The sequence below is a fragment of the Coregonus lavaretus genome (genome assembly GCF_964263955.1).
Source record: "Coregonus lavaretus genome assembly, chromosome: 21".
Taxonomy (NCBI): Eukaryota; Metazoa; Chordata; class Actinopteri; order Salmoniformes; family Salmonidae; genus Coregonus; species Coregonus lavaretus.
In genome coordinates, this window is record NC_140008.1 from 29,001,009 (window position 1) to 29,023,717 (window position 22,709).

At 44.8% G+C, this 22,709-nt stretch overlaps 2 protein-coding genes across 3 annotated transcripts in view; one reads left to right on the forward strand and one right to left on the reverse strand.

Moving 5' to 3' along the window:
- Window positions 1-2,521, forward strand: part of fip1l1a (FIP1 like 1a) — a 52,986-nt gene extending 50,465 nt beyond the window's left edge. For both annotated transcript variants that reach the window (XM_084185474.1, XM_084185473.1), the window contains 2 exons: window positions 1,890-2,036; window positions 2,143-2,521. In XM_084185474.1, the coding sequence (XP_084041600.1) occupies window positions 1,890-2,036; window positions 2,143-2,287 (292 nt within the window). In that variant the 3' untranslated portion in view covers window positions 2,288-2,521. The remainder of the gene's footprint in view (window positions 1-1,889; window positions 2,037-2,142) is intronic.
- A 118-nt stretch (window positions 2,522-2,639) lies between these two features.
- On the reverse strand, window positions 2,640-21,527 carry lnx1 (ligand of numb-protein X 1; the record flags this gene model as incomplete). Its single annotated transcript, XM_084186225.1, has 8 exons — window positions 2,640-3,658; window positions 3,903-4,061; window positions 8,485-8,743; window positions 12,968-13,145; window positions 17,924-18,058; window positions 19,766-20,167; window positions 20,933-21,138; window positions 21,521-21,527. 8 exons carry the CDS (start codon window positions 21,525-21,527, stop codon window positions 3,523-3,525), a joined length of 1,482 nt encoding a protein of 493 aa, XP_084042351.1. The 3' UTR covers window positions 2,640-3,522.
- Between the last annotated feature and the right edge of the window lie 1,182 nt (window positions 21,528-22,709).

The following is a 22,709-nucleotide window of genomic DNA, read 5'->3' on the forward strand; positions in this document are numbered from 1 at the left end:
ACACATGCGTATTCTCTTCTCTGTAGTCATTATTATAGAAACCACCACTTGTGCTCTGTGAGATTTCAGCCCTTTAGGACAGGGATTTTCAAACGGGTCTGAAGGGGGCATAAGGGGATCAGCAGAAAATGTGAGATGATGTCTTGTGATTTTTTTTTTTTTAAAGGGGTCCTCTTCCAGGGGCTAAATCATATTTTGGGGTCTTTGATAGTGCTGGGCGATATGGACAAAATATCATATCACGATATTTTTGACCGTATTTTATGTTTTTGAATAATATACGTTCTAAATATGCTTTGTGTAGTTCATGACCCTAGGGTGGCAACACAAATTATAAGTGATTTCAATGGGGCTTTCTCCATTTATACTGTTCAATCCAACTCCAAACAAAACACATTTTCAGCATTTATCAATTTATGCATTTCCTGCACTTTTATTATAATTTCCAGACTGTGCCACGCAGCATGATATGGACAAAAAATATAGGCCTAGTTAATTGGTGAACTGTTGGAATCATGGAAATATAATGATTATTCTAATTCTATAGTTGGAATATAGTGGGCAGCACCTTAAATAAATTGTTGTTTGACATGACAACGGCATTATTGACAGGGTAGGAATCAAAGTGTTGGTCAGTGTTTCCAGGTGACCTTAATTAGATGTTACCTTACATGTTTTCTTACTACATGTAGCTAGCTAACATATTCATCCTTCGCTTATTCCTCTGATAAGATACCGTTGCACAAACATGCTTATCTAGGCCTACACCAGCACTGGTAGCAGGCAGTATTAGCTAGCTAGCTACGTTTGCTCTGACTCTTCATACATTTACAAAGCTAGCTAAGGGAAAGGGGGATACCAACTGAATTCATTCAACTGAAATGTGTCTTCCGCATTTAACCCAACCCCTCTGAATCAAAGAGGTGCGGGGGGCTGCCTTAATCAACATCCACGTCATCGGCGCCCGGGGAACAGTGGGTTAACTGCCTTGCTCAGGGGCAGAATTACAGATTTGTACCTTGTCAGCTCGGGGATTCGATCCAGCAACCTTCCAACTCTCCTAGCCAGACAACTAGCAATTAGCATTAGCGGCTAACACAAATTATTGTAGCAACACCTTTCTAAGAAAAGACAAAGTAGAATATACAGACATTATACGCGCCGGAGTTGGATATCACATCTAACAAACCCAACATTGAAATACTGTTATAGAAATTAAAGTAAAAACTCAAACCCGTCCATGCATCAATACTGATATATAGTAAAATACGGTATACCGCCCAGCCCTTGACATATAAATATTTTTTTACCCCTGCTTTAGAAGACTGGAGGTGCATGTCTGTTTCAGCTGCTGTCACTGTGTCCTACCTGCAGCTCTGCAGCATAACAAATACCCCTCCACCGTGTGTTTGGATGCGTGTGTGCTGTGTGACAAAGAGACCGCTAAGGTCGTGAGAGGGCAGGGAAGGTGTGAGTTAATGAATGATGGTGTGAAAGAGCATGGCCCTGTGGAACCAGAAGTCCTCCAGTAAATAATGGAGCTGTTTGTTGAGTCCAGAGGAGAGGGGGGATGCTTTCATCTAAAGGTCACAGGAGGACAGGGGTGGGCTTTGTGTTCCTCAAAGGCTGCACCACACCATGCTATTAAACTAAAGCCAAACAGAGCTTTGGGTAAAGGTGCTGCTATCGTCTGGGTCCAGCCTTTCTACTGAAACGACCCTGCAAAACACGAGGAGAGAGCAGAGAAAATGGGCCAATAGAATCATGTTACTTAGCTTATCACTATTTTTGCCACTGTAGTATCCATTGTCCAATAAGAAGGCTCAATGTTTCAGCGACGTCCAGTGAGGAAGCAGCGTTTGTGGTTATTGACCAGTGAGTTGTTGCAGTGAGGAGGAGCGGCACCGGCACAGGGACTATGGGGAGAGAGGATACGAGCGACACCACCACGAGAGATCCAGCAGAGAGAAAGAAGAGAGACACCGAGAGAAGAGACACCGAGACAAAGAGGAGGGGAGACACAAGTCCTCAAGCAGGTACAACACACACCCACACAGACACACTCTAGTAGACACACAGTAGACACAGACATGTTCAGGTAGACAGTGTAAGTAACCAGTGATTGTCTGTCTGTGTTAACAGTAGCAGCAGGAGGAGACATGAGAGTGAGGAGGGGGACAGTCATCGGAGACACAAACACAAGAAGGTCAAGAGGAGCAGAGAGGACAAGGAGCCCAGCCAGGAACTCTCTGCTGACCAGGAGAACCAATCAGAGCCCACAGAGTAACTCTCTGTCCCTCTCACCAGCCAATAGGAGGACCCGGTGTGACCCTCAGGCATTTTGTTTAACATATCAGAGACTGGACTGCTCTATTAATATATTTCAGTTCACTTTGAAGGTGAAAAACCCAAAGCATTGTTTTATGTATACGTTGTATACAACTTGTATATTTTGACTCACCTGAGAGACGTGTTTGTTTCATTTATTTATAATTTAAGAGATATGTTTGGATAAAGGAGCTGACTGAACCTCAGTTGAATGGTTCAAATTTGAGTGAGCTGTGTTAAATATATATCTTATCCCAGGTAATTTAACGTGAACCCAAACCCCCAACCCTTGCCAAAGCTCTGACAAGTGTCCTTTTCAAATGACTTTATTGATTATTTTACCAAAGGTACCATCAGATATACTACACAGGCCGAAGCGTGAGAGAGAACTGCGTTAGATGGCCCTTGACCAGACTCATCCACGGAAACACACACAGAAACCAAGTCAGTTAGTTTTTTTCTTCTCAAAAGTAGGAAAATCCGTAAGGCTCCACGATTTCACCTTAATATTACTTTTAACAGATTATGAACACATTTTTACTTTATTTTTTACTATACTTTTGCCAGTGGTTTGATAATTTAGCAACAGCTTCTGAAAACATCTCAACACAGACAACTACTTGGCAATGTGTCCTCAGTCTCAACAGATGAAGATTAAAGCCACTGTCAGTACAAACGTAACGAAGCCTATATTCAAAGGCCATCAAACAAACGTGAAAAGAGAAACATAGTACTTGAATCAGTATTTTTTTTTTGACATCCAACAGTTACAGTATAGAAATGCGAGTCCAATTAAATGCATACTCTAACATAGAACTAATTGGCAACTTGTTTCCCCTCCCAACCACCCACCCCCCTTATTGGATGCTGTGTCAGAGAACAAGACTCTCCTCCAATCAGATTGCTCCATATATCCCAGGGGTAGGGCCACAGATCCACATCCTCACAGCTCAGTGTCTTTGGGGGGGTTTGGTCAAACTCCTGTCACATGGTTGGTTGGCCCCCTCTGAACTCCTGGCAAAATCTCAGCTGTCCATCGGGAGTCAGGGTTCTAAGGTCCGCCTTCCATAGCTACATCACTAGTGTAAGCCCCTCCCATAAGGTAGGGCTCAGCATTGTAAGCCAGTCTAAAGCTCCGCCCACATTCCTTGGTCAGTGTTGGCCCCTCCCCATGGATGCGTGACTGCAGCGGGGCTACAACAGGCTGCCTGGCCAGGACACGATGGTCAGGGTGATTCTGCCTCGCAGCTCCTTCAGCAGACGCACCAGGGCTGTGTGTGTCATCCCCCACGTACTCTTTCCATTCACCTCCAGCAGAATGTCCCCACACCTACACACAGAGAGTGAGAGAGGGGGGGTTAATGCAGAGTTTAACAACCATAGAGATGGACTCAGTCAAGTACAGGAGGCCCATAGAGCAACGCTTGCAATGTGTAAATACAAGAATACTGTAATGATTAGGTCAATACTGGATATAATCTGTCACAGAAAAATAGAAGATTCAGCAGACATGCGTTAGCCAGTTCTATAGGTTCTTTGGCCAGTGTGTGTGTCCTAGGTTTTGTAGTCCGTACCGTATCCTGCCATCGTTGTAGGCTGGCATGCCCTCCAAGATGGAGCGGATGAAGAATGACTGATTGCAGTTGACCTCCTCCTGCCCCCCCACGATGCTGAAGCCTAGGCTGCCAGAGGCACTCCGGCGCAGCACAATGTCTTTGCAGCAGTACAGGTGCCTGCAAAGGACAAAAAGGGAGATGAGGAAATCTCTAGACTGCTGCCAGCATCCAAATGTGTGCCCAGCCTGTGCTGTGTGCACATATGCAGCAGTGAGATTGCAGAGTCCAATGGAAGTCTGTCAGAAAATACAACTGCTTGGCCATTGTCCAACGAGAATGGGGAAATGATTTTTCCCCACAGGTAAGGCAGAGCTGTGAAAATACAGTACTGAGAAGGGAGCGATTTTAGTATTAGTCTCTCACACTGCCCAGAGGTGAGTGAAAATTGCATTCAAATCCTGTTAGAACCGTCACCCGTCTGGACTGAATTCCCATGGTGATTCACTAGTTGGTTTTCACTTTTCTTATACATTTTGCTGGTTGGGGAGAAATTGAGTTTTAGCTACTCCAGAATTATTACTTTTTTTTACAGTAAGAGCAGTTTTATACCAGCAGTGGCAGATCTGATGAGAAACGGGAATACCCCTCACTCTGCCAGTCTGACCTCTGGAGGGGTTTATTAATACCTCAATCCAACACCTCTGCCACACATCGCACCCCAGGAGAAGGAGAGCGAGAGATGGGAAGGCTTGTCTCATGAGCAAATCCCTTTAAAGTTGGAACGGTGACTGTCATACTCATATCCTAAGCTGCTTAAATGAGCATGAGGAGGAGAAAGAAAGGAGGGAGGGAGGGATGACAGGGGGACGTGGTGGAGAATGTGTCAGAGTGACCAATGTCTGAGACTGGAATGTGATGATGAGGATGAGCAAGAGACAATGAAGGCCATGGAGAGAAGGCCTGACGCTGTATACAGTAGTGTCTATTCATCATTATGTCATCAACCTCCATCTCCCCTTCTCTCCGATATTGGCCTTGTAATGTGGCCTGTACATCCTGAGATGTCTTTGTACCCTCCCTTAGTTGTTGGCCTGTGCTTTTCATTGAGGCCCTCACTCAAATAACAAGACATGTTCATCAGCTCATTAAGTACAGTGCCTTCAGAAAGTATTCATACCCCTTGACTTATTCCACATTTTGTTACAACCTGAATTAAAAATGGATTCAATTGATTTTTTTTCTCACCGATCTAAACATAATACCCCATAATGAAAGAGAAAACATGTATTTAGATATTTTTTGTGAACAGTTATTGAAAATGTTATACATAAATATCTCATTTACATAAGTATTCACACCCCTGGGTCAATACTTTGTAGAAGCACCTTTGGCGGCGACTACAGCTTGGAGTCATCTTGGGTATGTCTGTATCAACTTCGCACATCTGGATTTGGGGATTTTCTCAAATTCTTCCTTGCAGATTTTCTCAAGCTCTTAAATTCGATGGGGAGCGGCAGTGAACAGCAATCTACAAGCCTTTCTACAGATTTTCAATGGGATTCAAGTCTGGCCTTTGGCTAGGCCACTCAAGGACTTTCACATTCTTGTTCTGAAGCCATTCCAGTGTTGTTTCGGCTGTATGCTTGGGGTCATTGTCCTGTTGGAACGTAAAACTTCACCCCAGTCTAAGTTCGTTTGCACTCTGAAGCAGGTTCTCATCTAGGATTTTCCTGTATTTGGCTCCATTTATTGTTCCCTTACCAGTCTCCCAGTCCCTGCCGCTGAAAAGCATCCCCATAGCATGATGCTGCCACCACAATACTTCACAGTAGGGATGGTGTTAGCCTGGTTTTCTCCAGACATAGCGCTTTGCATTCAGGCCAAAGAGTTTTGTCTCATCAGACCACAGAATCGTTTGCCTTGTGCGCTGAGTCTTTCACGTGCCTTTTTGCAAACAACAGGCGTGCAGTCATGCCTTTTTCTCAGGAGTGGCTTCCGTCTGGCCACTCTCCCATAAAGCCCAGATTGGTGAAGTGCTGTAGAGACGGTTGTCCTTCTGGCAGGTTCTCCCATCTCGGCCAAGGAACTCTGTAGTTCTGTCAGAGTGGTCATTGGGTTCTTGGTCACCTCCCTGACCAAGGTCCTTCTTGCCCGGTTGCTCAGTTTGGTCGGACGACCAGCTCTAGGCAGTGTGTAGTTCCATATTTTTTCAATTTCCCAATGACGGAGACCACTGTGCTCTTGGTAACTTTCAACACTATATAAATTGTTTTATACCCTTCCCCAGATCTATGCCTCATCACAATTCTATCTCGGAGATTTACTGAGAGTTCCTTGGACTTCATAGTATAGTTTCTGCTCTGACGTGCACTTCTTCTTTGGAATTTGGTCGGTGGATCACATCCAACTTTTAAGGTACATACACCGACACCTACTGTACTGGAGTGTGAGGCCAGTCACGACCTACCTATAGTGAGGGAAAAAGGTGTTTGATCCCCTGCTGATTTTGTACGTTTGCCCACTGACAACGAAATGATCAGTCTATAATTTTAATGGTAGGTTTATTTGAACAGTGAGAGACAGAATAAAAAAATAAAAAACGCATGTCAAAAATGTTATGAATTGATTTGCATTTTAATGAGGGAAATTAGTATTTGACCCCTCTGCAAAACATGACTTAGTACTTGGTGGCAAAACCCTTGTGGGCAATCAGAGGTCAGACGTTTCTTGTAGTTGGCCACCAGGTTTGCACACATCTCAGGAGGGATTTTGTCCCACTCCTCTTTGCAGATCTTCTCCAAGTCATTAAGGTTTCGAGCCTGACGTTTGGCAACTCGAACCTTCAGCTCCCTCCACAGATTTTCTATGGGATTAAAGTCTGGAGACTGGCTAGGCCACTCCAGGACCTTAATGTGCTTATTCTTGAGCCACTCCTTTGTTGCCTTGGCCGTGTGTTTTGGGTCATTGTCATGCTGGAATACCCATCCACGACCCATTTTCAATGCCCTGGCTGAGGGAAGGAGGTTCTCACCCAAGATTTGACGGTACATGGCCCCGTCCATCATCCCTTTGATGCGGTGAAGTTGTCCTGTCCCCTTAGCAGAAAAACACCTTCATGTTTGACGGTGGGGATGGTGTTCTTGGGGTCATAGGCAGCATTCCTCCTCCTCCAAACACGGTGAGTTAAGTTGATGCCAAAGAGCTCCATTTTGGTCTCATCTGACCACAACACTTTCACCCAGTTCTCCTCTGATTCATTCAATTGTTCATTGGCAAACTTCAGACGGGCATGTATATGTGCTTTCTTGAGCAGGGGGACCTTGCGGGCGCTGCAGGATTTCAGTCCTTCACGGCGTAGTATGTTACCAATTGTTTTCTTGGTGACTATGGTCCCAGCTGCCTTGAGATCATTGACAAGATCCTCCCGTGTAGTTCTGGGCTGATTCCTCACCATTCTCATGATCATTGCAATTCCACGAGGTGAATGCATGGAGCCCCAGGCCGAGGGAGATTGACAGTTCTTTTGTGTTTCTTCCATTTGCGAATAATCGCACCAACTGTTGTCACCTTCTCACCAAGCTGCTTGGCGATGGTCTTGTAGCCCATTCCAGCTTTGTGTAGGTCTACAATCTTGTCCCTGACATCCTTGGAGAGCTCTTTGGTCTTGGCCATGGTGGAGAGTTTGGAATCTGATTGATTGATTGCTTCTGTGGACAGGTGTCTTTTATACAGGTAACAAACTGAGATTAGGAGCACTCCCTTTAAGAGTGTGCTCCTAATCTCAGCTCATTACCTGTATAAAAGACACCTGGGAGCCAGAAATCTTTCCGAATCAGAGCAGATCAATACTCTGAGTGGTTTCACCTCCTCCAGCCATCTCAAACCTATAATCATGGCCATCAACTCGGCCGCATACACTGACACATAATCAGTTAACCGCTTTCTCAATGTCAAAATAAACAAAACACTCATCACCGCTTTTATTGTCAGGGCCTTGGCTATCTCTGTACTAACTGTCACCAGGGCATCCTGACATGCACTGTCAACTGTGGGACCTTATAAAGACCGGTGTGTTTATTTCTAAATCATGTCCAAACTATTGAATTGGCCACAGGTGGACTCCAATGAAGTTGTAATTGGATGCACCTGAGCTCAATTTAGAGTGTCATAGCAAAGGGGTGTGAAAACATTTCTGTATTTCTTTTTCAATAAATTTGCTAACATTTCTAAAAACATATTTTCATTTTGTCTTTATGGGCTATTGTGTGTAGATGGGTGACATTTAAAAAAAAAATCAGGCTGTAACACAACAAAATGTGGATTAAGTCAAGGGGTATGAATACTTTCTGAAGGCACTGTATGTTTGTCTGTCAAACAGGGCTTAAGAATATGCCAAACAAGTATTGGTGTCTGGGCAACAGTACCACCGTGTTCAGACTGAGTTCTAAACCTTGGCATGTAGTGTATATAATTAGCATTCTTCCTCTCCTCCTCTCACAGTTGGCCCTTGTCAACGCCTCAGCTGGTCAGGGCAGAGAGGGGAGGAGAGAGAGAGAGACTGAGATAAGAGAAGGCTAGCTGGAGGGGTCCTGCCACTTACCTGGGCAACTGCAGCCATGACACCCACAATGGGGAGTAGTCATCGGTGTGTGTCAGCGTGGCGAGGCTCTGCTTGGTGCTGTTGGTGGGCGAGGGCGAGAGGCAGGGGGGCGAGGGGCACTCTTGCTGGATTTCATCTGGAGGCCTTATCTCCAGGACCTTGAGCACCACAGGGGAGGTGGTGTTCTTCAGGTTGGCCACAGCCTCGCCCCGCGTCACCCCTGTCAGATCCAGCCCGTTCACGTTCAGCAGGATGTCACCTGCAGGGAGATGGGAGGACAGAAGACAGCACCACTCAGCACAGTGTTGTTACCCTGACTAATGTCCATTCTGACACCTTTCAAAAGCTAAACTTCCCAGGGACAAGGACTCATCCCGTCTGCCTATTGAATATTCAATCACCTCCCGCAGGAACACAAAGCAGTGGGAACAAAGAGCCACCTGCACATGAAATACCTCCCAGATAATCAAGGTGGGCTTGGACAGTACAGCACTGCACAGCCAGCTGCCATCTGGAGAGGAGGCTTACTCAAAGGACGACATCCACCCCTTTGATTAGGATGCACTATGCAGATACTCAGTTAAAATCGGGAATAATTCTTATGTAGACAGCTGTATACACAAACATATTCACAGAACTGATATGCATGGGAATACACTCAGAATCATGCCTTTGATGAAGGTCATGGGATAACCACACTGAATATCAGACTGACATCATCACTCTCCTCACACATAATGTCCTGTTTCCATCCCAAAACTGGATGAAAATGTGGTTTGTTTCAGTACAATTTGATAAATGCTGACAGATAATTTGTTTGTTCGACATGGTGGCATCTTTTGGTGTCCGTAAAATTAATAATGTGTGAATGGCAGTGGAAGCTCAAATAATTATATAATAACCATCGTATCGAAGTAAACTTGGAGTTACACGATGATATGGTGTGTGGTAGAGGTGTGCCGAGTAGTCGGACAAAACGGGTATGGTAACGGATATGGGCAATTTTCAGGATATGATTATGATCAGAGTATTTTTTGTAATTATCCGTGATCTGAAAAACACTGATTTTCTGGTGCCAGCACGCAAGCGTCTTTCTCATGTCAGTCAAGTGAGGTGCTACGTGGTCTAAATAACTCTAGTGGCTAGTTTGCCTGCCTGTAAAGAGAAGGGCGGACTGTACGTTGATCCTGCTGCTCTGATTGGATAGAGTGAAGCTGTATTTATCTGTCCACTCGCGTCATAATTTCACCCGATCACTTTCACTTCTCTGTTTCGGTCTGGTCATTCAGGCTGCTGCTGCCTCCTGCTAGCCTGCAACTATAATAAATCAAATGGCAAGGAAGAAGTTTGCTATCAAGCTATCAATGTTCATAATATCTAACAATCAGGGCAAGGGTAGGGAAAAAAGATGAAATGCCGACGTGCATTCTGACTGATAGCAAACTTGTCTGCCCGCTGCAAGTTGAGGACACAGAAACAGGTCGGACACACACACCTCTGCGGCTCCTAATCTGCAGCTTGTTTGGTCTATAATCGCGCAGGGAGGTATTTTGCCAACATCTACTTAGGCATTTTAAAATGTTTAAGTTTTTTCCGATCACGAGTATCATCCGATCCGACTATCAACTGTCAATTTACGGATACGATTACAAATACGAGTATGGCCATGTCAGGACACCCCAACTTTGAAGGTTTTGAATGATGTTCAATGTGCCCTGGATGTATTCATAGACTTGTCAAAGGCGTTTGACACTGTGAACCATACTGTCTTTGTGCAAAGATAGAAGTGTGTTGGGATTACTGGTTATGCTCTGGAGTGAACCCAGTGTGTTAAGTCAGACACAGTAGAGTTGTGCTCGGGTGTGCCGCAAGGATACATTTTAGGTCCCTGTTAATGATATCACCAACATTGGGAGATATATTGAGACAGCTGATGTACATTTTTATGCGGATGACACTGTGCCCTGTTCAAGTGGCAGCAGTTTGACTTTGGCTTTTGAAAAAGCTCAAACACCTTTTAACATCAACAGAATCTGTATGATTTGAAGCTTGTTCTGAATTCTAAAACAAAATGCATGGTATTTTCCAATACTAAACACTCTGAAAACCATGTAATTGCTACCTTGGAAGGACATTCAGTAGAGCAAGTCAAAACCTACAAATATCTGAACGTTTGGGTGGATCAGAAGTTAAGCTTCACCACCCATGTAGAGAATCTTGTCAGGAAACTCAAGCTGCGTATTGGGTTTTATTACCGGCACAAAGCTTGTTTTTCCTTTGCCGCCAGAAAGGAGTTGATTTGTTGTACTTTTCTCTCTGTGTTGGACTATGGTGATACTATTTATGTGCAAACTTCAAGCTACACTGAAGGCTCTTGACTGTGTATCATGCAGCCCTTCGTTTTGTCACCAATCAGAGACGTCTAACTCACCATTGTGATTTCTACAGTGCTGTCGGGTGGACATCCCTAGCAACACGCAGGCTCAAACACTGGTACGTTCTTATTTATAAGGCCATTTTAGGAAAAGTTCCATTTTATCTATTCTCTCTTCTAGCTCGAAATGAAAACACATACAAGCTCAGATCTCAATCTAGTTTTATGCTACGAGTCCCGAAAGTTAGAACTGAGCATGGAAAAAGGTCCTTTCATTACTCAGCCCCCTGGTCTTGGAATTTCCTCCAAGCCAACCTAAAACTTCAGGACCTGGGGTCCCTGGAGGAGTTCAAATAGATGAACAGGTTATTGAGACATGTAGTTGTTTCTAGTTGTCACTAGTTTGCGTTGCCTTATGTAAGGAAGCATGTTGTTTTACGTCACACACACCAAACACAAGCCTGCACGCGCACACACATCCACAGTTTGTTTGCTGTTGTATTTGTGCTGTTGTCAGTGTTTTCTGTCTGTGTCTGTTTTGTCTTACATTGTATTTTTTTTGCCCCTGTCCCCACAGGAGGCATTTTGCCTCTTGCAGGGCGTTATTGTAAATAAGAAGTTGTTCTTAATTGACTTGCCTGGTTAAATAAAGGTTAAATAAAAACAGGATGGTGAAAGTGCACGGTGATGATCTTGATGCTGCTTTCCAATAAATACCTAGGGTCTTATTCTGGTGTCATGATGATCAATGCTTGACTGCCATTTGACAAATACAAATATTATCAATAATTATCTCATCATGTAGACTAGCCTACCTACACTGTATCTGCAAGCTGTTGGCTAGTGCACGTGTGCCAAGACCAGAGTCTGCACATTTGCTATTTAACACAACAGTTTGTATGACAAAACTATAGGTAGAGTTTAAAATGCGATGGAAACACACCGATTTTTATTCGGTACATGAACACAAGTGAGAAATTACATTTTGTGTGCACTACGTCATCACGTACCTTCTATCTGCAACAAGTCAGTTTGGTGGAAACACACCACTGGTGGGAAAATGCACATATTTTCTTTACGCAGATTTTAGAATATTCGCATTAAGATCTGTCGCCAATTGGATGGAAACCTAGCTAGTCACACACACAGATGTAGGGGATTGTGTGTTCAGACAGACAGGTAGAGCGGGGTTAAATCTGGTCTCTCTAAATCTGGTCTCTCTTAAATCTGGTCTCTCTAAATCTGGTCTCTCTTAAATCTGGTCTCTCTATACTGTGGTTATCTGAGGTGGATCCCTAGGATCAGCAGGAGGTTCTGGATGTCTGGTCTGGACCAGAGAGCTCCCTCAGATGCTCCAACATCCCAAACACCCACAAACACACCTATACTTTCACACACTGCAGTACGTAGCCATAACAGGCCTGACACAAGTGTATCCAATCATTTTGGGAGTGCGTCTGTTTGTGTTTGGTCTATTTCAGAGCTGACTGATTTTGTATAATGAGCTGATAAAGTGGAGCCTGTCATTTCCTCTGGAACTTACTTAATCAAATTTGAGCATGGTGTGTGTGTGTGTGTGTTTGTATGTATGTGTGTTAGACTCAATTTGGCGAGCCCTGAACCGCAGCACTACCTCTGTGTTTCCTGTTGGATAAATAACCTTGGTAATGAAACACGAGTCTGACTGTTTATCTCAATCAGTTTGTTCTACACAAGGGACAAGTCACATGCACAACTCATGACAAATGAAGCCTGTCTGCAGTACCAACTCTGGAATCGTGGAGACCAGCAGGCTGGAATCGTGGAGACCAGCAGGCTGGAATCGTGGAGACCAGCAGGCTGGAATCGTGGAGACCAGCAGGGACTGCACGGAACAGAGAAACTAAACTATCATGTCAATATTGGAGAAATTCAAGGAAATATGAGCTAAACTCCGTTCTTGGAACATTGGATTTTAATCTACCATATGCCTGAGTGAGAGTGTGTGAGTGTATATGGTATGAGTGTGTGGTGGACTCTGTGGGTGTGTGTGGCAAAGTGTGTGTGGGACTTTGAGTGTGTGTGAGACTGTGTGTGATGTACAGTAGAAGGTTTATCACCAGGCTGTACCTTTGCGGATGGATCCCTCCAGTCCCACCACTCCGTTGGGGTCCACGTTAGTGACATAGACAGGGAGATCCCAGCCGCGGGAGGACATGCCCCCTGCCACCGTCATCCCCAGGGAGTGATGAGGCTCCTTGGACAGTGTCACCGTCTTCTCATAATATGCCGGCTTCTCACATGAGTCCTGTAGAGGGGAGTGGTGCAATGTGAGAAATGTGTTGAAGGAAGGGTTACACTGTAATAGATGTGTATTCACTATAGAGTGTTTGTGTTGTTTGTTTCTTGTTTTTCAAATTAAATCAAATTTTATTTGCCACATGCGCCGAATACAACAGGTGTAGACATTACCGTGAAATGTTTACTTACAGCCTTAACCAACAATGCATTTATTTCTTAATAAAAAAAGTAAAATAAAACAACAACAAAGTGTTGAGAAAAAAAGAGCAGCAGTAAAATAAAATAACAGTAGGGAGGCTATATATACAGTGGGGTACTGGTGCAGAGTCAATGTGCGGGGGCACCGGCTAGTTGAGGTAGTTGAGGTAATATGTACATATGGGTAGAGTTAAAGCGACTATGCATAAATAATTAACAGAGTAGCAGCAGCGTAAAAAGATGGGCTGGGGGTGTAAATAGTCCGGGTAGCCATGATTAGCTGTTCAGGAGTCTTATGGCTTGGGGGTAGAAGCTGTTGAGAAGCCTTTTGGACCTAGACTTGGTGCTCCGGTACCGCTTGCCGCGTCTTTGACAATTTTGAGGGCCTTCCTCTGACACTGCCTGGTATAGAGGTCCTGGATGGCAGGAAGCTTGGCCCCAGTGATATACTGGGCCCTACGCACTACCCTCTGTAGTGCCTTGCGGTCGGAGGCCGTGCAGTTGCCATACCAGGCGGTGATGCAACCAGTCAGGATGCTCTCGATGGTGCAGCTGTATAACTTTTTGAGGATCTGAGGACCCATGCCAAATCTTTTCAGTCTCCTGTGGGGGAATAGGCTTTGTCGTGCCCTCTTCATGACTGTCTTAGTGTGTTTGGACCATGATAGTGCGTTGGTGATGTGGACACCAAGGAACTTAAAGCTCTCAACCTGTTCCACTACAGACCCGTCGATGAGAATGGGGGCGTGCTCAGTCCTCTTTTTTTTCCTGTAGTCCACAATCATCTCCTTTGTCTTGGTCACGTTGAGGGAGAGGTTGTTATCCTGGCACCACACGGCCAGGTCTCTGACATCCTTCCTATAGGCTGTCTCATCGTTGTCGGTGATCAGGCCTACCACTGTTGTGTTGTCTGCAAACTTAATGATGGTGTTGGAGTCGTGCCTGGCCATGCAGTCATGGGTGAACAGGGAGTACAGGAGGGGACTGAGCACGCACCCCTGAGGGGCCCCCGTGTTGAGGTGGGAATTTTTAAGAGGGAAGTTTAGTGTGTAAGACTGAGTACAGTGTGTGATGTTCAGGATGATTTGGAATAGTTGTGGTTTGTGGAAGTGAGAGAGTGTATGTACAGATGTCGGATCTTAATTTGACCCATTTCATCGCAGGAGGAAATTAAGACATATTTAAAATCGCAGCCAGGGGGCAGCTGAAAGCAGTGTTTGAAGGGGGTAGATCAGCTTTAATATTGCAGATATACTGAACAAAAATATAAACACAACATGCAACAATTTCTAAGATTTTACTGAGTTACAATTCATATAAGGAAATCAGTCAAATTAAATAAATTCATTAGGCCCTAATCTATGGATTTCACGACTGGGCAGGGGTGCAGCCATGGGTGGGCCTTGGAGGGCATAGGCCCACCCACTTGGCAGCCAGGCCCACCCACTGAGGAGCCAGGCCCAGCCAATCAGAATGAGTTTTTCCCCACAAAAGGGCTTTATTACAGACAGAAATACTCCTCAGCACCCCCCTCCACCCCAGACGATCCCGCAGGTGAAGAAGCCGGATGTGGAGGTCCTGGGCTGGCGAAGTTACACGTGGTCTGCGGTGGTGAGGCCGATTAGACATACTGCCAAATTCTCTAAAACAACGTCATGGTAGAGAAATGAACATTCAATTCTCTGGCAACAGCTCTGGTGGACATTCCTGCAGTCAGCATGTCAATTGCATGCTCCCTCAAAACTTGAGACATCTGTGGCATTGTGTTGTGTGACAAAACTGCACATTTTAGAGTGGCCTTTTACTGTCCCCAGCACAAGGTGGACCTGTGTAATGATCATGCTGTTTAATCAGCTTATTGATATGCCACACCTGTCAGGAGGATGGATTATCTTAGCAAAGGACCAAATGCTCACTAACAGGGATGTAAACACATTTGTGCCAAAAAAATTAGAGAAATAAGCTTTTTGTGTGTATGGAAAATTTCAGGCATCTTTTAGTTTAGCTCATGAAACATGGGACCAACACTTTACACTTTACTTTATGTTGCGTTTATATTTTTATTCAGTATACATAGCCTAACTATAAAAAGTGGGCGGGCATCCACACTGGAGGAAAGTTGATTGTTTTACAGTAGGCCTACATCTGTAAATCAGCTGATGGCCCAAATCAGCTCATCAACTCAGCCAGGGAAACACAAACGGTAGCCTATTATTGGTTTTCACACCTTTCATTATGTGACTAGATCAGCTTTAATATTCTACAGAAAGTATTGGAATATAAGCCACCTTCACATGCTAGTCGAAACTAGGAAACTCAGAAATGTCAGACTTGCTAACTGGTTGTAGTTATACACCTGCCGCATTTAAACAGTTAGCAAGTCGAACATTTCAGAGTTTCCTAGTTCCGACTAGCACGTGAAAGCAGCATTAATGAAATTACAAGGGGCCTATTGCAACCATCGATGGCACTAGATTATCGCCAGATGATGTCTCATTAAACCATCAACACGTGCTGAATTCACCTGCACAGCTGAACTCAATTGCAACCTCATTACCCCTTTCTAAAAGATGATGTCCGTGTTACTTTATTCCTGCTTGCAACCAAAGTCTTTCAAGATATGTTCGGCCTCTGGTTCGTCTTATCATCAGAACAACTTTTTGAACAGACTAAGGGCGATTTATCTATTTGACAAGCATTCTGTACCATAGAAATAAAGTATTTCCTCGTTTACCATGGCAAATCTACTGTGGCAATTTACCTAACACTGTATGAATGGAAACTAATGTTTTGATAGGCTGCATTTTGGATACACTTGACACTTGTCGTAGCGGAGGCCAATATCTATCTTGTGTTATTAAGCTATATAAAACAAGGGTTGTTGATGTGTACGGATGCATTTCAGATACATTTTTGGACATTTGAATAGTACAGTAATAAGACCTATAGGCCTACAGTAACAGTAGGACAATTCTTAATATTCTGTCTGGTGCTTTTAGCATTTGTGCGCGAGAGAGAGATTGGATGATATTGATAGCTGGCACTGGTCCAAATGACTCGACTGCCCCCGCATAGAGAGAAAGAGAACTGTAGGTTTTCAGTGAAGGTGTCTAAATCACAAGGCTCATTCGAATTTGTTAATGCGCAGGACATTTTTCTGCGACAAAACAGTGATCAAATGAAGATCCGACATCTGTACTGTAGAAAGTGTTCATGTGACCGTGTAGTGTGTGAGTCAGAGAGAGTAGAGTAGTGTGAGTAAAACATGGACACATTGGGGTTGATGTGATGTGGCCTGTGCTGTTTCTCAAATGTGCTGCACTCACACATTTCTAACCCTCAGTCACATGCCATGACTTCCCCAGGACACTACACTAACCACAGCTGTCACAAGCAATGACCAGTACTGCACACAGTGGTGTATGTGTGTGTATGGGGTAAATGGGTGTATGATGTAAGAGTGTGTGTGTGCGCGAGTGCGTATGTCTGTTTCTGTATCTGTAATTGTAACATTTAAATCTCTGTGAATCATTTAAATGTTCAAATTAAAGGAGTGTACGGTCCTGTTTTTCTTCCAGTAAAGCTAGGATTGCTGACGGCCCTAGAGCTCCTTCCTCGGCTTGGCCTCCCTACAACACACACACATCCAGTAGGAGCCAACTTCATTATTGTGTTTCAATATTAAAACACAATATAAAGGCCTGGTTAGAGTTAGTCTGAATATGATCTATAGTCCTGCTGGTGGTGGCTTGGCTTATCTCAGAACAGTAATACATTGTTATTGTTCCTGCCTGCTATCGCTGCAGGGTTATTTTTATTACAGTCTCATTCTCTCTCTACTAGCTTTGATGCCAAGGTCTTTATCTGAAGAATACAGTAAGATTCCACCGTCACACATTCTCTACTTTTAACAATGTATCTGTGAGAATTAGAACTTCAAATCTAGAAAGCGAGGTGAGAGCTGTGAAGTTAATCATTATTAGAACAAGGGAAGTTGTCAGCTCCAATAACGAGCTGGAGAAAATCCTGTTTTAGCGTGGCGGTGGAGGGGGTGTAAATCCTGTAGGGTGGTGGCAATGTTTTCTTCAGGGATAATAGAGAGAGAAAGAAATAGAGTGACGGCTGCTCCGGACGCACATTTGGCTCTCTGAGAGGAGCGGAACACTGGCACAGCCAGGGATGACACACTCCTCTTTGATGGAGGAATAATACGGCTCAGGATCATTTTCACATAAAATTGAATATTTAGCATGAGAAGAAGAGGCAGGAAAACAAAGTCTTAAAAAAAATAATTGGTGTGTGTACAAGGACTCTATTCAATCTGTTTCGCTGAAGCGTTACAGATCGCGTAATAGAAATGTAAAGGTAATTTCCGATTGAGCCGACAGATGCAGCGTTTACCGTGAATACAGTCTCCGCTAAAGCGGGAACATTGCCTTTAAATTTCAATGACGCTGTAACGCTGACATTGAATAGAGCCCTAAGTATGTGAACGTGTGTGTCCAACCTGAAGAAAAAATCCTCAATCAAAGCAGTGTCTGACGTTTTTGTGTTTGTATGCTCGTACATGCGTCATGCATTGCTCACCAGTAGCGTGTGTTCTAGGTCCACTGGAGAGTATGGCGGGGGGCCTTCCATGCCCCATGGAGCCTCCTGCAGGATGTCAGGGGTGGGCAGACAGATCTGACGAGAAACAATGAAGTGGACCCGCTCCTCACTCGCCTACAGGAGACAACCAGAGACATTTACATTTTAGTCATTTTAGTAATTTAGCAAACGCTCTTATCCAGAGCGACTTACAGTTAGTGAGTGCATACATTTTCATACTGGCCCCCCGTGGGAAACGAACCCACAACCCTGGCGTTGCAAGCGCCATGCTCTACCAACTGAGCTACAGGGGACAAAGCTCAGTCCCAGACAGACACAGAGCAATGCAATAAGAAGAACAAACTCAATAATAATATCATGGTTAAGCCCTCATAAATACACACTGAATACAGCTTCAATTAAGTTGATCCAGATATCCAAACAAGTCCTTAAAAACAACTTTTACTGCCACATAACTAGACCCAGACACAGAAACTACACTCAAAAGAAAGGTGCTACCTAAAAGGGTTCTTCGGCTGTCTCCATAAGAGATCCCTTCAAAGAATTCTATGTAGAACCCTTTCCACAGAGGGTTCTATTTCCTGTGGACATTCTCTACCCTCTCCTACCACCCCCTGAAGAGAGCTCTAGGGAAAGAATCACCCACAGAGAGCTTGGCCAGGCAGTAAAATATGTCAAACATTTTATTACCCCCGAGAGGTTAATACACATAATAAACAGATGCTCTGTTACAAAACACTCTCACTCACACACACGTCAATTTCACCCTTTTACTTGCTTCAGGAAGCAGCCTGGTTGTGACTCTAACATCCTCCAGGAGTAAGCAATCTATATGTGAGTGAATCTGTGTAGGATGGTGTGTGTGACACTCTTATCCTCCCATTACCCCCCCATCCTGCTGAGACAGAGCTGCTCCATAGATCATAGATTGGTAGTCAGCTTCACAATATGAAGAATAGTAGAGAAAGGTCATTTTCTCTTCTGTCTCTAATAACACTGCAGTCTTTTCTGCAGCCCTCATTCTCTCACAATGACTTTTCCAACTTTAAACTCATTTTTCTTACTAATCTCTGTCTCTCCTCTCTACAACCTTTCCTCCAGCTTCTTTCACTCTGTCTCTTTATTACTCTGTTTTGTCGACCCACTCACACAATGACTCACTCACTCCCTCATTCACTCGCATGAACTTGCACACACTCACAGGCACATGCACACACACACGCATATTGCACATTCAAGTGTACACACACACACACACACACACACAGCTCGGCCTCCAGAGTTGCTCTTTTGAGAGTGCCTGTGCTCTCTGTGGAGCAAAGCTGACTCCTAAATCACCCAGTCCAGCTTGTAATTGCCTTAATTGGACTAATTTAATTGGTTTCCCGCCAGTTCTTAATCTCTGACAGAAACAGCCTGATGTGAGCAGCCATGTTGAGTCCTCAGAGACCCTCAAGAACCAGCCAGTCTCCTCAGATAAGAACCCAGAGAGCACAGCTACAGCTACATCCCACAGTCAACCAGAAACACACCACCGCAATTACCCAGCATTCACCAGGAAGCAGAGCCTCAGCCAAGCAGCAGAGCAGCGCCCAGTCGACCACAGATACACCACAATTAACCACAATTAACCGCAATGGACGGGGACAAAGCCAGCCAACACAGTGCAATTTACCAGAACCACACACCACTAATAGCGATACTATACCAGGAACCCAGAGCCAAGAAACATACCAGGCACATTACCAGACACACACCATTACCAACCATTGTAAACCAAAACCAACCAACACTCCCTAACCCTTACCCCTGCAGACTGACCTGTATGAGTAAAGCGGCGTGTTCAGGCGCTCCATAGCGCAGGTCGTGTCCGTTGATTGCGAGGACACGGTCGTTAATGCTGAGCTGTCCGTCGTGTGCCGCCAGGCCGCCCTCCAGCAGGTGGAAGATGAAGACTCCATGTTCCTCTGGTCGTCTCACCAGCTTGATGCCCAGCTGCTCCTCTGGGGTGCTCTTAGCCAGGACCACGTGGATGCTGTCATCCCTCAGGGGATGGCCGTGGGAGAGGCCGTGAGGCAGGTAGCCACCAGCCGCATTGTGGGGGTGCGAACGGTAGCGGTGGCGCTGCTCTCTCAGCACTGTGAGTCGCAGCAGCTGGCAGGGCTGTTTGAGGGTGGCCAGGGCGTAGCAGTGGGGCACATTGCTGATGTCTATGCCATTCACCTGAAGATGAGCGGGAGAGATGTAAAGGTGGATTTAAGTCTCAGATTATATGCAGGTTATATTGAAGAGTTTATTTCCAAAACATTATATCCACAAATTGTTCACATTTGTGTTTTTTCATCCGAAATGATTGCTTATGGCTATGTCAAATATTGCTGTTCTCAGATTTTTAATTCATAGATTTTAGATGTGTATGAATATTTAAAATTGAAAAACGCTATATATCCATTGTTTAGCTGGAATAGAGTGTTCGTATCCTGTATATTTGAAATGAGTTTGTCTCACTACAGATCTCATATTACTATATTGAAAATGTTTTAAAAACTTTTTTAAAATATTGATGTCACAAATGTATCATTTGTACATTTCTTTATCAAAAATGTAGTTATTTGTTACATTTGACTGTGTAAAACCTAGCAGTACTACTTCTTTCTCTGAGAGTGAGGCGGATATATAGCAAACAAACATGATTAGTTGTCTCTCTGAAACAAAACCATCAAGTGATAGATTTTAAACAAATACATGTCACTGAACAACCCCATGCCATGATTAGATAGTGAAAAAACACTCCAATCTCTTTCATAATTTCTTTAAACAATAAAAGGTAATTTACCAACATTTCTGAAAATGTATTTATAGCATTTTGGAATATGTTAGGTCTATAGCTGTGATGTAATGAGCAATTCTAACACAAAACAGAATACATACAGTCACAGACATGGCGAGTAGTACTCAACCTTACTCTGAAGAAAAACACACACTGACCTTGAGGATAATGTCCCCAGGCAGCAGGCGTCCATCCCGGGCGATAACCCCCTCCCTGTAGATGTCCTGGATGAGGATACGCACCAGGGGGGTCTCGTTGCCCCCCACGATGCTGATGGCCAAAGGCTCAGAGGGCTCACGGTTGATCTTAATACTGGTGACCTCACCATCAGGGATCAAGTGATGGAGCTGCGGTAGAGCCAGCACTGAGAGAGGGAAGGAGGTAAATAGAGAGAGAGAAAGAGAGAGAGAGAGAAAATTAGGGAGGGAGAGAGAAAGAGTGTGATACTCTGATTTATATGATGAGAAGGAAATCTCTCACAGACACAGAGTGCAAGGCCAACAGAGAAAGAGAGAGATAGATAGATAGACAGACAGACGGACGGACGGAGGGAGGGAGGGGGGGGAGGGAGGGAGGGAGGGAGGGAGTGTAGAGAGGTTTGGTGTTGAAGCAGCTGTCTCGGCTCCCCCAGGTTAGCAAAACAAACTTCTACAAGCCTAAAGGGAAAATCCACTTAGCTGATCATCCTTTCCCATGTTTGTATCATTAGTCACATCTGTACCAAGTATGCTTGGGAAAACCCTCACATTTCATTTTCTACAAGGTAATAACCTTAATAAGCAATAGCTTGGGTGGATATAAAATCACACACACTTTTACACACAGGACTGTACAGACACAGACATTAGATCTAAAGTTCTCACAAATACACAACCACATACTGTACACACACATATACATATGCACACATGCACGCACACACAAACACACAGTGTCAGCTTTCAGGTGTAAGAGTGAAAGTAATACCATTGTCACCAAATGGATGGTCTAACTTCAGCCTCTCCCACACAGAGTTGTTCCTGTATGTTGTCCTCTCTGTTTCCCAGCTCTGAGCAGCAGACACATCCTGACTGGACAATTAGATAGGGGAGGCAGGGACTGGTATGTGTCCGTTCAATACTGCCAACAGCCTGGGCCAAGAGCTAACCAGCTCACAGCTACCTCGGACAATGTGTGCTATATACACTATCTATATCGCTCTGTATCTATCAGTGGTTCTATCTCTCAATCTCTCCCTCCCTGCTCAATCTCTCGATCTTTCTCTCTCTCTGGCCCACTCTCTCCCCCTATCTAATTTGTTCCATAGCCCCAGTCTCTACTTCTACTCACACTGCAGTTTATCCCTTCCAAAGTCAATATTTTCCGCAGATTGCTTCAAGGGAGTAGAGCACATTAACACACAGACCTATGGCTGTTATAAAACCTCTCTCTCTCTCTCTCTCTCCTCTCTCCTCTCTCTCTCTCTCTCTCTCTCTCTCTCCTCTCTCTCTCTTCTCTCATCTCTCTCTCTCTCTCTCTCTCTCTCTCTCTCTTCTCTCCTCCTCTCTCTCTCTCCCACCTCTCTCTCCCTCCCTCTCCCCGTCTCTCTCTCCATCCCCCTCTCTCCCTCTCCTCTCCCCGCTCTGTCTTCCCTCTCTCCCCTCTCTCTCCCTCCCTCTCTCTCCCTCTCCCCCCTCTCTCCCCTCTCTCCCCCTCTCTCCCTCCTCTCCCCCCTCTCTCTCTCCTCTCCCTCTCCCCCTCTCTCCTCTCCCTATCTCTCTCCCCCTCTCTCTCTCCCTCTCCCCCTCTCTCTCTCCCTCCTCTCTCTCTCTCCCTCCTCTCTCTCTCCCTCTCCCCCCCTCTCTCTCTCCCCCTCTCTCTCTCCCTCTCCCCTCTCTCTCTCCCTCCCTCCCTCCCTCCTCCCTCCCTCTCTCTCTCTCTCTCTCTCTCTCTCCC